Source organism: Tachysurus fulvidraco, chromosome 17 (genome assembly GCF_022655615.1).
Source record: "Tachysurus fulvidraco isolate hzauxx_2018 chromosome 17, HZAU_PFXX_2.0, whole genome shotgun sequence".
Classification (NCBI taxonomy): domain Eukaryota; kingdom Metazoa; phylum Chordata; class Actinopteri; order Siluriformes; family Bagridae; genus Tachysurus; species Tachysurus fulvidraco.
Window position 1 is genome coordinate 12685842 of NC_062534.1, and position 13113 is coordinate 12698954.

The 13113-nt window shown below is 35.1% G+C and overlaps 1 protein-coding gene across 4 annotated transcripts in view; it reads left to right on the forward strand.

Annotated features, from left to right (window-relative positions):
* kdrl (kinase insert domain receptor like) overlaps positions 1-4850 on the forward strand; it is a 39335-nt gene extending 34485 nt beyond the window's left edge. For 2 of the 4 annotated variants that reach the window (XM_027135543.2, XM_047802277.1), the window contains exons 36-38: positions 566-644; positions 863-963; positions 2949-4850. In XM_027135543.2, the coding sequence (XP_026991344.2) occupies positions 566-644; positions 863-963; positions 2949-3129 (361 nt within the window). In that variant the 3' untranslated portion in view covers positions 3130-4850. Of the gene's footprint in view, positions 1-366; positions 645-862; positions 965-2948 lie in introns of those variants that run through there. The other 2 variants (XM_047802278.1, XM_047802279.1) reach the window with 2 other exon arrangements.
* The last annotated feature ends 8263 nt before the right edge of the window (positions 4851-13113 follow it).

Genomic DNA, 13113 nt, shown 5'->3' on the forward strand with positions numbered 1-13113 from the left:
TCCTCCCTAGCCACAAATGCACTCTCAGAATTTATGTCTGGTAAAGATAATATTTATTCAACTGTTGTATTTTCTCAGGTTTTCTAAGTGTATTTATTAAGATTGGTGTTGAAATGCAGTAATGACAGCTTTCCCAAAGCCTGAATTAAGCAGCTATTTGATAAGTTTGACATTCTAAGAAAACATGGTCTGGACTTCTTTTTTAGCACATACACTGAGCTCATGGAACCATAAAACACTTTATGTATTATATTTAGACTTTTGTATTGTTTATTTAAATCACATTACTTTGTATAAAGTTGCAATAAAAATTAGATTTATTAAAAAATATGTTATGTAAAGATTATGAATATAAACATTTGCTAGCATCAGTCAAGTAAGAAGAATTCAAGAAGAAGAGATTGGTGCGAAAAAAGATGAATGTGCAAAACCACCGTTCAAAAGCAACAGTGAGGGAACGTTATTGGCACTCCTTATTAAGATTTTGCTCCACAAACACTGGAAATGATCGTATTCACACAACTGTGTCAATACTAACCTTTTATTGAACTTTTGATTCACTCAGGAACATCAAGGTTTGCCCAGACAGCATCAAAACCTTTGATGAAGTAACAATGGAGAGTGGAACAAATGATATGCATGAGGTGGGGAGTTTGTTCTCACACCACACCCACACTGACAAGTCCACAAAATCTTCATAAAAAAACATATGGTTTCCAACAATAGTACAAAACACTGCACATCAACACTGCACTTCTGTACTGACAGCAATACCACTGTATTTCTTGAAACAGATGCTTATTTTTCTCTTAATGTCATTACTCATTTCAGGGCATGTGTTTTCTCATAATGTCATTTGCAGGGAGGGCATTCGGACAGCGGCATGGGTCTGTCCTCTGATGATCTGAAGAAGCTGAAGCATTTGGATTCCTTGGTTCGACCCTTAAGTATCATGGCCCTGGCGTAAGTGCAGAGTTAATCATACTGTTAAAGCTGTGTCACTCACAGCATCAAGTACTACAGGAAGAAGTATCTCCTTGGTAACCCACCCACTGGGCGAGAATGTATATGCAAGAATTGTCATACAGTTTTTTGTACATCCCCCTGCTTTACTCTTACTCCCAGTCACTGCCTCTCTCTTTTTAAGAGGTGACTTGGCAAGAGAGCCTCACAATGGCACAGGGGAGGAATATTGCTCAAAATGACAAACCCAACAGCTAGACTACAAAAGCAGGGCTGAAAGTGTGGCTCGTTAACATTGGCTACGGGGCCTCGCGACTAATGTCTTTGTCTGCTCTGCCTGCATGGTACTGGATTTCTCACCTTCTAAACTGAAAAACATGCAATCATACTAGACCTCATTGGGCCAGTAAAGAACAACAGGACTTTTTCTGTTCAAATCCCATGCCAAATTCCTGTCAACATTTCTATAGTCTTGGTAAGTGGCACCCATTTCTTTGTAGACAGTGCTCAGAAGATCTTAAAAATGGCCTGAAGAGAAATGGCCATGCACAAAACACACCACAGTGAGAAACCTTAATGTATGTTTTCAGATCTATAAAGAGTTTTAGATATATATTTCCCTTGTGTTTTGAACATCAGAAGTTAATGCTTATTATGAAGGAAAAAAGGTTCTGGAATGAAATTGTATGAATTCTCCACACAAATGAGTGTTTTTCCTGTTCTGTTTAAATTCCACTGGTTGTTTTTTATGCAGGGCATTAGCTAATGCTCAAGACATCTTAACTAAAGTGATACTCCAGGAGCATTTTCTGCTTGGCAAAAGGAGACAATTTGTTTGTTGGCTATAGTTGACTATATAAGCCAGTTGTTGTTTCCCGGACATCTTAATGCGTAGTGTTCTGATTATAGCTTACTTGCACCTGGATCATGGTTGCACTTGGTCATTAAAGTCATCATAAGTTATTTCTTCTGTTAGAGTCAGACAAGCTCTTCCTCTTAACTAGGCAGATTTTCTTTCTTATGTTTGACAGATACAGGCTGAAGTGTGGTTTTATGTGAGAATACATTTTGTTGTTATTATTTTATTATTATTTTTAAAATATTTTTTTATAATTAGATAATTATAATTATAATTTGTAATAATTATTTCAAAAATGATTTTACGATTAACTACTTGAAAACAGTACAGCTGCTGTTAATATCGTATATGGGCTTATTGTCTTTTTTGAGCACCCTTGTATTAACAATAAGGCAAAAAGGATTGGATTCACTGTAAACACCCTGCCTGCCTGACTGCCTAATTTCCACAGCTGTTTGTCTTGCTGCTCCTTCTTCCAAACCATTTACAGTGTTCCCCAAACCATTGCTCTCCATCACACAAAAACTGACTAAAGGCCACAATTTGCTCGCAGAACCTTGCCCATGTTGCCATGGCCTCTCCACTAGGATAAAAAAAAGCCACTTCAGGCATGCAGAGAATGATCTATACATTGCTGTGAGGCACTCCTGTTGAGAGACCACTTGATCACTGCCACCTTTGACCTTCTAAAACTTTACTACTTCTTCTTGTCCCCATCAGCATTGTGTGAATGAATTCCACTTGGGACTCCATCCATTCAATACACACATGTGCTTTGAGGGCAATAGATCATACTGTTGTATGTGCTTTAGAAAGCATTAGTACCTACAGACCCTTGAAAGTATGGCACTCCAGATTGTGTGTATGTTTTCACCAAAGATCCCACAGACAAATCACATGATACCCAAAATGATTTACCTAGTGTACTTTAAAACCCCATAGCAACATATGGGGCAATTCAACTTTTTTAGTGCAATAAACAATGTTGATTCAAGTTACAAAGTGACTGATACATTTAAAAATCGGCCTGGAATCTATCACCATTGCTCCAAATATGAAATAGACTATGCATATTGAATACAGTTGGAGTACTTTAAATGACTTCATATGTTTTCTTCTGTTTCAGGATGAAAACTAAGAGTAAGGAGTCAGTATTTTCAGAGGGAGAGAAGGAGAAATATCCTCCATCCGTACCTTCACTAGACTTCACTAGTCTGGAAGATTCCTCTTTGGATCCAGAGCTGGAATGTCATAGCCCTCCACCAGACTACAATTATGTTGTCCGCTATTCCACACCACCTGTCTGAGTTTCCAGCTGCTACCCATGAGCCTTCAGGGCCTCCTACCCAATACCTGGACTATTACACTTACTACTTAATCTTTTCTTACTTTTAGGAAGCTTTTTTTTCTAAAGATTTTGTTAACTAATTCTGTTACTATTTTGACATGTATATTGGTCAGTATAGATCCAGCACTGTTACATCAGTATGATCTCCAACAGTGTACAGCAGTACAATGCTGCTGTATTACATGCTTTGACTCTTTGAAATTTTTGAAACACATCACAACATACCACTGTGATATGCACATATAGACCACCTCAGGTATTACTGCAATCTACTGTGAACACAAAAAGAGCAACATATTAAATCTTGTATTATAGCCTTGTTTCAACAAATCACACATTCCCATAAAATCAAAATTAAGTTTAAAATGAAAAAAATTCTGTATTGTTACTAATTTGAATAGTTTAATGAAAAGAAACTGGAAATTATTTTATTTTGCATTTAACATATATATATTTGGTATATGACAATGTTACTTTAAGGAAAATATTTTTTATCCGTGGATACAACAGGAGTGTTATTGACTCATTACATTTTCTCGTTTAAATTTTCAGGACAATACTTGATTGAATAATTTTTCTTTATAATTCTGCCCTTCCTTATAGATCATAACTGCATGTAAACTTGTTCAGATGTAACCGTTTGTATGTATTCATACGCATTTGTTTGTATTTTTATTACCTGAATCCACATACTGCTCTCAATGTTATACACTATTTATACTGTTGCACTAATTGTTATTATTATTATTATTATTATTTTTTTTAGAAATAAATTACGATTAGTTTAACACAATTAATACCTAGCATTAATATTTGGCATTCAATTAATTATTGAATCATTTTAAATCATCACAAAATCATTTATGTTGAGAGGAAATGTGATCTGAACTCTGTAAGACAGTTTTTACACCAAACTGTTTATTTTATTGAACTCAGTATGAATGATTTTATGAGCTATTTATACTTCCCATGTGCTACAATAAAAGTCTTAATAAATAGTATTGGAAATTCACCACTTTTGTAAGATTAAAAAATAGACATAGGATAAATAGTCCAATCACTTTCAAATAAGAATTCTTTTTTAAATAATTAAAGACTAATCTATCACACATAAAGTTTCCTCTGCCCTGCATTTATCTTATACTTGGTCAAAGTTCAATATCTAATAACCTTTGGGCTGTTTACACTGTATACATGATAGTTGATGTCCAGTTATTGACCTGTTTTATTTTATTAGGAATGCTGTTGGTCCTGTGCATGTGCTATAATCTGACTAAAGCTTGCAGGGCAGGCTCAACGATTACTAAGTAATATAATTTTTAACAGGCTGGTCTCTACATATATATAGTCATCACAAATTATAGCAGAAGCATATGCACACATGCAGGTAATATCATTAAAGATACTGTAACGGGGACAATGAGAAACGTTTGGCCTTGTACCCAAGATTGTTGTCAGGCAGGAGAGAACTATTACTCTTATTTGTTACTTGCTGTCCATTTTTCTTAATTACCAGTGTTTATTGGTAGATATTCCATTTTTAATTCAGTACCTAATATCAGATAATATTTTTATTTGTGTCCATTGGCAACGTATATTGTATGCACTGCGATATTGTTTTCATTCATTATAATTGTATTTTATCCAGACATCAATAAAGATTTATATATTTATACATAACAGCTTATTGTAATGATTGACTTTTACATACACAGACTCTTTTTAAAGCTCAAACCTGACTAAAAATGAAACATGATTAATATAACAGAAAGCATACACAGTCTAATTTTAAGGAAAAACACACAATTAATGTTTTCTACGAGTTTTTCAAGTCTGACATATGGATAGTAATAACAGTTATGGCATTAATATAACCAACATTTATTTGTTATTTTTGCAGGGTTGAATGTTGACAGATACAGTGCCCTCCACAATTATTGGCACCCCTGTTGAAGTTGTGTTAAAAGCGGTCAAATAAATTTTTTTTTTTGCAGAAGCATAATCTCTAACAGAAAAATTGTGAAAAATATAACCTTTGACACAAGTTAATAATAATTTTAAAAAGTCCATGACTTAAATACTTAAAAAATACATTAAAAAAACATATATATAATAAAATCACCTGTTCCACAATTATTGGCACTCCTAACAATTCCTCTGAAAAATTTAATTTTTTCTAGTTATTTTTAAATATATTTTTCTGTAGTTGCTAAAGTTGGTCAGGGTATCTAGGAACCTTTAATTAGTAATTCATGACTTATTGTTTCCCTGGGGTATAAATATGACGTGACACAGAGGCCTAATTCTCTTACCCATTTGTCAACATGGCAAAGACAAGAGAACACACCATTCAAGTAAGGCAGATGTGTGTCGACCTTCATTAGTCAGGCAATGGCTACAAGAAAATAGCCACTCGCCTTAACTTGTCGCCTAACCTACAGTCAGAGGAATCGTTAACAAGTTTAAAACAACTGGAACAGAAACAAACAAGGCTGGAAGAGGTCCCAAGTTTATCTTGCCACAATGCACAGTGAGGAGAATGGTAAGAAAAGTAAAAAAAATTCCTAAGCTCACTGTCACAGAATTGCATCAAAGAGTGTCATCTTGGGGTCACAAAGTCTCCATAGCAACCATCAGATGCTCTCTACGTGTACATGCCAACAAGCTGTTTGGGAGGCATGCAAGGAAAAAGCCTTTTCTCATTAACACTCACAAACATAAACATCTGGAGTTTGCTAAGCAGTACTGGGATTTCAACTGGGATTGTGTGCTTTGGTCAGATGAGACAAAGATTGAGCTTTTTGGCAACAAACACTCTAAGTGGGTCTGGCGTAAAACAAAAGATGAGTATGCTGAAAAGCACCTCATGCCCACCGTGAAGTATGGTGGAGGATCTGTGATGCTGTGGGCCTGTTTCTCTTCCAAAGGCCCTGGGAACCTTGTTAGGGTGCATGGCATTATGAACGCTTAGAACTACCAGGACATTTTAAATAAAAACCTGATGGCCTCTGCCAGAAAGCTGAAGATGGGTCAGCAGGATAATGATCCAAAACATGTGTCAAAATCTACACAAAAATGGTTAGCAGTCACAAACTCAAAGTCCTCCCATGGCCATCTCAGTCCCCAGACCTCAACCCAACCGAAAACCTGTGAGGCAAGCTAAAGAGGAGAGCGCATAAGAGAGGACCCAGGACACTGGATGATCTATAAAGATTGTGCAAAGAAGAATGGTCAAAGATCCCTCTCTCTGTGTTCTCCAATCTTGTGAAATGTTATAGGAGGAGATGTGCTGTCTTGTTAGCAAAAGTGGGTTGTACAAAGTATTAACATCAGGGGTGCCAATAATTGTAGGACACATGATTTCAAGTTGTTTTTTTTTTCCTAAATGTGTGATTTTTTTTTTTTACCACCAAAGTAATGTACTTAAATGAAAGGTTGGATTTTTCTCTTTTTTTTTGCATTCAGGTTCTATGCTGTTTAAAAAAAGGAGAATTTTTAGAAGTCCATGACCACATCTTAAACAGGGGTGCCAATAATTGTGGAGGGCACTGTATATTGTATCCATGGATGATGCTAGACAAAGAAAAATCATAACGTTTCTCCATTTCTGTAGCTTCCTACTAATTTAAAATGCAAAACATATTTGTTGTTTTCCATTTGACTTCGAAAGAAGATTTTGCAACATGTTCTTGACATTCCTGCAATTATTGTGGCCTTTGTTAAGATGTTCAGACTGTGTGTCATCAGTGTGTGCCCTTCCTCCCAATCCTTGGCCATGGAGACACACTTCCTGAGTGGGGTTAGGTGTCGGCAGTCTGTCTGTCACCAGGACAATACCTCTGTGAGCGGGAAAGGAAGGCTCTCTTAACCATCCTAACACCGGCCTTCCTATGGGATCACGGTACCTACCAGAAATGGCACTGGGTGTGTCCAGGGACAGAGTCTGATTGCACCATGGAAGAATATGTAATGATATTTATTATATGTGATAATATTTTTTGCTGCTGTAACATATAAATTTCCCCATTGTGGGATGAATAAAGGAATATCATCTCATCTAAGTAAAAAAGTAAGAAGAAGAAAAAAAGGACTTATATGAGTGGTAAATTTTATTAACATCCTATTGCATGTCAGCTACACAAATAAACATCGGAAGGATGTTAAAGAAGATAGGGGTCATCATACTATAGCCAAAAATCTAGTAAAGCAACACACACATACCTAGTATTTTTCCTACGAAACTGTGCAACAGTTTCTTCCTGAAAGGAGCCTGTAAATGTAATCCCAAGAAAAGATCATATGTGCTTCTAATTAAAGCTACCCACTTATTTGAATATGTTGTTATTTTTACTCTGTTATAACAATTGAATTCTTGTAAATCCTCAATCCAAAGAAAACAACCTACAGAACTAATCACCAGAGCAAATGGGATGTGTGAGAGGATATATGAGCTTGCCAAAACCTATATTCCGAGTAAAGACAAAAAAGAAGTTCCACCATTTCTATAATGGCTATTCTTGGAGCTGTGATCAAATTCTCACGATCCTTTATTAAGATTCTGCACTTGAGAAGTGGGGTTGAGTCAATCCTCACGTCCGCACCCTCACTCAGAGCCAAAACAATGAGCCGGATGCAGTCAAACACATGAACTGTTCACTGTACCTTTAGCCAACATTACAGAGTGATTATAAAAGCAAAAAATGCTTCCTGTAGTACAAGTAGTTGAAGGAGTAAACAATCCAAGTCCAAACACCATGTAAAGCATATCAAAGAATATGTCTATGGTGCAAAAAACTTTATGTTCTAATATTCACATACATGGTTCTGATAATTCTGTGATTCTGATATATCCCATGAGAATTATTGTTTAGTCTCCTTCTGATTGAAGATTCATGCACTTTAACATCAACTGAAGCAAGAACTTGCTGTAAGTCCTGTGATGATATTGGGGATTTTGGGGGATTTTGGGGACTTTTTTGTGAGTATCTTGCAGTCTGCTCTTGGGTTGAATTTGTTTGGACAGCCTGACCTGGCCATGTTGGCAATTATTTTGAATGTTCTCCATTTGTGAATGGTTTTTAGTGGACTGGCTGATTACAAATTATTTTGAGATCTTTTTATATCGCTTACCAGATTCATAAGCATCAACAATCTTCTTTCTGAAGGTCTCAGAGAACTTTTTGGATCTCACCATAGTTATGCATCTCACTTCAACAATTAAGAGCAAACCAAACTAAATATCTGAAATTTAAATAAGACAAGCGTTCTTCAAAATGTTTTGTAACAATGTTCTAATAATTTGAACCTGATGTGATCCACCTGTAGGTCATTTTATCCATTTTAAGTACAAATAAATGTGGGGGTATCCTTGCTTTTTCGTCAAAAGCAATAAGATTTTTTTATTACATTTTATAGATAATTCAAAAAAAGACTTTTGTTTGGTTTTATTTATTTAGTTATATTACTCAAATATTCCAATATTGTTAAAATGATGATAAATGGCCCATATGGCACCCTATTTTTTCACATGACTATATATAGTCATGTGAAAAAATATGTCTTATATTAATATTATTTTTAATATTTGTTTTCATTCATTCACTCACTCATTTTCTACCGCTTATCCGAACTTGCCTGTACCTATCTCAGGCGTCATCGGGCATCAAGGCAGGATACACCCTGGACGGAGTGCCAACCTATCGCAGGGCACACACACTCTCATTCACTCACATATTTCACACACTACGGACAATTTTCCAGAGATGCCAATCAACCTACCATGCATGTCTTTGGACTGGGGAAGGAAACCGGAGTACCCGGAGGAAACCCCCGAGGCACGGGGAGAACATGCAAACTCCACACACACAAGGCGGAGGCGGGAATCGAACCCCCAACCCTGGAGGTGTGAGGCGAATGTGCTCACACACACACACACACACACACACACACACACACACACACACACACACACACACACACACATATGTGCATATGTATATTTTTATGTTGAAGCAAAAATTTCTTTTAGCCCATTGCATTTAAAAATAAGGTTTTTGTGATGTATACTAGCATAATACCCTGTTAATTATTAGGATATCAGATTTCCTCATCCATGGTAAAATACTCCATTACAGTATTGTTTAAAAGAGTAAAAAGGAAATTGTGGAAGCAAGAAGCAGGACAGCATCATTTAATTCTTTTTAGGTTCTAGTCAAGTTTATTTATCAGAATATACAAAGTACTCACACTCAGCACAAGTGCACAAACAGCACACACAAATTATACAAGCTAATACAATAAATTAATTTAGTACAGTTAATAAATTAAGTACAGTAAGACAGATATTAAAATAATATTAATATATGACAAATAATACTAAACAATACAATAACAAACAAACATACAATAAAGAAAATGCTATATAAAATATAAGGTTAGTGGAGAAGAGATATATTTTGGCATGATAAAGGCCTTGGCATTCAGCCCTTGGTATGAGTGAAACTGTCTTCGTGTTCTATTAGACGTTCCACATGATGGAGCCAGAAGGATTAGGAATGTGGGTTCATCCTTTTCAGTCTTTATTGTAATAAACAGCCTTACTGACTAAAGAATTAATTACATAATCAAGTAGTATCTGATTTTATTAAGTGCCAGGCATAAATCTGCTTCAGATCTCTCACTGAATAATTCACACTAGTGAGCTCAACTGGAAAGACATGGAAATGTCTGCAAAAGCTAAAAGGTCACTTCGAATGATGCAATATTTAATTTGTTAATCCATATATGTGAGATATAAAAATATTTTGAGCATGGCTATTTTGAGTAGGAATTTTTTTAGTAGAGCATTTTACTGTAAAATGATCATGGATAAAATCCCAGCCATATAATAGATACCTTATGAAAAGTGAAAACAGTGATTAATATGACTGGCCAATTTTGAGCACAAACTCTCTTATACAGGACATCAGAAGCTTTCAGTTAAGTAAATATGAATTGCATTAAGAAAATTTTTCATGGTATTATAAAGTATGACTCTACTCTACCACCATATAATCTCATAAATCAAAACCTCACTAGCAAAATATTTTCAGACATGAAGCACTTTATATTCATATATAAAGGCCCTAATTATTCAACTTTTATATGACTGTACATTGAAACCAATCATCAGCTAATAGTGGTTAGATAGAGGAAAAGACATAACACTCAATAATCACCTGTCTGCTATTGCAACTGAAGTAACTGAATTCATCTTGGTCTCAGAGACAAGAAGTTCACACACAGCCCCTCACAAGAACTTCCAGATGTTGAGCATTTGTGACTAAAGGATCTATATATGTATGTGAAAGGAATGCAAAGGGAGGTGGTGGCTTATTTGAACTAATTGTTAATAATTTTTTGAATAATTAAAGGAAATATATTACTAAACCGTAGATAACTATTATTAGAAAAAAATCTTGCAAATTATTTTTGACTTTTTATATATTTAATACAGGAACAGGATATATATACAGGAATATATTTAGAACAGGAACTTGAATTAATAATTAAAGAGTAAGCTCAAATATACAAACCACCTGAAGATGGAAATTTGGAAGCTTTCCATAACACGTTATGGAAGATCAGGTGTGATTAGGTAAGTAATTATTTAGAGCACACTGCCCTCTTGAGGACACTGAAATTATTACAGATTTTAAGAGCATGTGAGGCAGATAAGGCTGCATGCAGTTTTACTCCAGAAAGTTTTACTCTGAAATTAGATAAAATAACAGGTCCATCGTTTATACTTAGTTCTTATCGTTTATACTTAGTTCTTATAGGTTCATATTTTTTTTTCACAGTTTGAACATGTAAACAGTAATTATTTACAATTAAGCTTCTTAAAAGATGAATAAATAAATAAATAATTTATACCCTCCTAGATGAATAATCTTAATAAAACTGTAGACGTAGTTTACGTATTATATATCAACAATCTAATGGCTGTTTCAACGAAGTTGTGATTATTTATAATTGCTTTGGAATAATGTTTACCTAGTCCTTCCTCAGCCAATCCTACCCGACCACCAGAGGGAGCCGTCGATGTGGTTTAAACCAGTAAGCGTCTAGCGTATGGTGCCTGAAACGCTAAGTGAACTGAGCTGTATTTTGGTCGATTGGTCTATAAAATACATGAGGACATGGAGCATTTGTGTCAGTAGTCAGTTGTTTCAGTAGCAATCACAACCTTCTATTTACAAAGTTGTCAGCTTTGACCTACTGTGTTCTGTCAGTGAAAAGATCAGGAATTAAATGTTTTTGCTTCATTAAATGGCCAAAAAAGAGAACCCCTCAGAAAAACACTGTACATATTTTATTAATGAGAACAATAGCTATTTGAAATGATAAAATTTATAAAATAAATCCATACAGATGGTAATTTGTTTTACAGTTCAAAGAATCTCTGGTTACAAAAAGTGCGAAAAAGAAGGTCTATGACATAAACCCTGCTTACCCCCAAATTTTACAATGTTCTAGTAAATCCAAGCTATACACAATAAAGTAAGGTGTTTCCTTTTTTAAACCCTGGTCTCCTAACCATTGTAAACATGACAGTTGCATTTTCATAACACCTTCAGTGTGTGCATGAAGAGGATACATGTTGGCTTGTTGGTGACTATACTGGTTACGTGCACTTTGAAGGGGTATTTAGGCACATATGGGCCCTATAATGTGACACAGGCTGAATTATATTTCGGTATGTCTACTATAATGAAAAGTTAGTAATTAAAAGTATATTAGTAAAATTGCAGGATACTATAATCTCTCCAAATTCTACTAGCTGTGCCAGTTCATAGGCATTTTTTCCACATCACTTGAAAGAATCAGAGTACTATGGCATGGAGACGGTTGTATATGTTGAAGTGCATTATACCACTGCAATTTCACCAAGCTTATAAATATTCAGAACAAGTCACATTTTTTCAGCCCATATTTTACACTCAATCACAGGGAACTAAAACAAACAACAACAAGAGCAATAAAAATCTTGTTTCATCTCATTATTTTTTATGCAATTGTATAACATTTTGAAACACATTTAAATATTATATAATAGCATTTAAAAAAGAACATTTTGGCATAAAATTAATAAACAATTACCCCACAATAAACTGGCCATTTTCTTTATTTTGGATCCTCCTGCATAAGATTTTTTTGGCACTCACCAAAATGGTTAAAGATTTTTTTCTGAATTTCTTTTAACTATCATTATTATTTTGAGAAGCCAAAATGCAAAGGATTATTGTAAGAGATAATACATTTCTGCCATATTTACATGTGTAAATAGTATATATTTCAAATTCCATACTAGTTTTAGTATTAACATTTTAATTTTACATTAGCTTTGTTCTTATATTATAACGATTCTGGGTGAGGAACTTTTCCAGAACAAAAGCTCTAGTCTATTAATCTACATTCACATCATTTACAGAATCACAGTATATTTATTCAGTAGACTATGTACTTAGAAATTAGGTTTCTATATTGAACACGTCTCCCAGGTAAAACATTTTTTTTTTTAAAAGATTTGCCTTATTTTACATTATAGCTAAACTAATAAGCTATGGCTACTGTGTGCTTCCTTGCTGCCTGTGATTTCCAAAGATGTGCACTGCACTGAAGAGTGAAATCACGGTCTGTAGCATTAATACATGTATACATGAGGGCAGCTGGTCCTCAATGCTGAAACTGATAAAATAGTTAACAAGTCGTTAAATCTTCCAACTAGTTGGCGACACGCTCGACCTGGCGTCCCTGCACGAGTGCTGAGTGTAAAAGAGCCCGGGTTCCCACCAGGCCGGAACTAACTGTGAAGTGTGACCTGTTTCAGAGTGTGAAGGTGTGAAGGATGCCGCCAGTGAAATGCTGGCCAGAGACAGAGAAAGAGGCACCAACACGCTTT